The sequence below is a fragment of the Pteropus vampyrus genome, unplaced genomic scaffold (genome assembly GCF_000151845.1).
Source record: "Pteropus vampyrus isolate Shadow unplaced genomic scaffold, Pvam_2.0 Scaffold276, whole genome shotgun sequence".
In the NCBI taxonomy this organism is placed as follows: domain Eukaryota; kingdom Metazoa; phylum Chordata; class Mammalia; order Chiroptera; family Pteropodidae; genus Pteropus; species Pteropus vampyrus.
Window position 1 is genome coordinate 1,241,408 of NW_011889057.1, and position 1,664 is coordinate 1,243,071.

The following is a 1,664-nucleotide window of genomic DNA, read 5'->3' on the forward strand; positions in this document are numbered from 1 at the left end:
TTAGTCTTCCAGTATCTCCATTTCCTCATTTGAAAACGGTGATAAAAATTATATATGGCATATAGTACTTGTCTTTTATGTATCATCATTCATTATTATAAAAGATCATTTTATATTGAGAAGAAAATGGAAAAACAAAAATTAGTAGAATGTTATTGACACACATTGTCCATGTGAAGAATTGCTTCTCAAATAATACTTTGTGGGTTCCCTTTCTGTAGTAGTAAATCTAAGGATGATACTCCTCAGAATACAAACGTAGATTTTTGTAAAAGAAAAGGCCTTTTATCAGAAAAGATTCTATGTAACCATGACCATTCCATTTTGCCACTTAAACAATGGAGCTATTATCTTTTTCAAACAAATATCAGCTTAGTTGCTTTGCAGAAGAAAAAAGTTAAAGAACAGTTCACATAGAATGATATTATTTTAATTATTACAGAATAACTACTCTGAAATTTACTTCTTAATCAAAATAAAACTGAAATCAAATATTATTACCACATCATAAATTGAGAACGTTTTTATGTATTCCAAGCAAATAAAATAATGATGTACAGACCTATATTGTTAGAAGTATTATTTCGTAACACAGAAAAATATTTGTGGCCATATTTAAAAATATCTTTGATATAATAATTTTACAAGAACTAGGATAACTAAGACCCTTAGAAAACAAAATCTGTCCACTATACAATAGTTTTACAAATATCAGTAAATCACTTCCTGCGTAATATTCTTTTCACAGCATCTTTCACATCTCTGTTTCTCAGACTATATATTAGAGGGTTTAACATTGGTATTACAAGTGTGTAGAACACAGCTACAATTTTGTTTTGCTCTGGTGAGGAGATGGCCCCAGGTTGGGCATACATGAAGAACACAGTCCCATAGAATAAACTCACCACTGCTATATGGGAACCACAGGTGGAAAAGGTCTTACTCCTGCCATGGGTTGCAGGTATCTTCAGGACAGTGGAGAGAATATAAGCATAGGAAACCAGAATGACAGTTGTAGCGGTGATGATGACGAGAGCAGAGAGAATAAACAATACAATCTCATTTACATAGGTGTCATCACATGCAATCTTGATCAGAGCTGGGACATCACAGAAAAAGTGATCCAACCTGTTTTCTCCACAGAAATGCAAACTGAAGGTGAAACCCGTTTGGACTATGGAGTTGATGCTTCCACAGATATAGGATCCAGTTACCAACCGAACACAAACTTTCTGGCACATGTGCACAGGATAAAGGAGAGGGGAGCAAATGGCCAAGAATCGATCATATGCCATGACAGCCAGAATAAAGCCTTCAGTTGTGACAAACAAGGCAAAGAAGAAAAACTGGGTTGCACAGCCATAGTAAGAAATTTTCTTTTCATTAGACAAAAAGTTGGCTAAAGTTTTGATTGAAATGACTGTGGAGTAGCAAAGATCTAAATAGGACAAGTTTCTAAGGAAGAAATACATCGGCGTTTGAAGTCTGGAGTCCATCTTAATGACAATTATCATGCTGATATTTCCCACCACAGTAACCATGTAGATCAGCAAGAATACTAGGAATAAGAGGATCTGTAGCTTTGGAGGGGTTCTGAACCCTAGCAGAATAAACTCAGTCACTTCTGAGTAATTCCTATTAAGCTCATTCTTCATAGCTGAGAT

General features: G+C 34.8%; 1 protein-coding gene across 1 annotated transcript; it reads right to left on the minus strand.

Moving 5' to 3' along the window:
• Positions 1-719: 719 nt before the first annotated feature.
• Positions 720-1,655, minus strand: LOC105302701 (olfactory receptor 12-like). Its single transcript, XM_011375877.1, has one exon. The coding sequence runs from the start codon at positions 1,653-1,655 to the stop codon at positions 720-722; it is 936 nt and encodes a 311-aa protein (XP_011374179.1).
• Between the last annotated feature and the right edge of the window lie 9 nt (positions 1,656-1,664).

Coding starts and splice junctions, on each gene's coding strand:
- LOC105302701 (XM_011375877.1), bottom strand. CDS start 1,655: ATGAAGAATGAGCTTAATAGGAATTACTCAGAAGTGACTGAGTTTATT.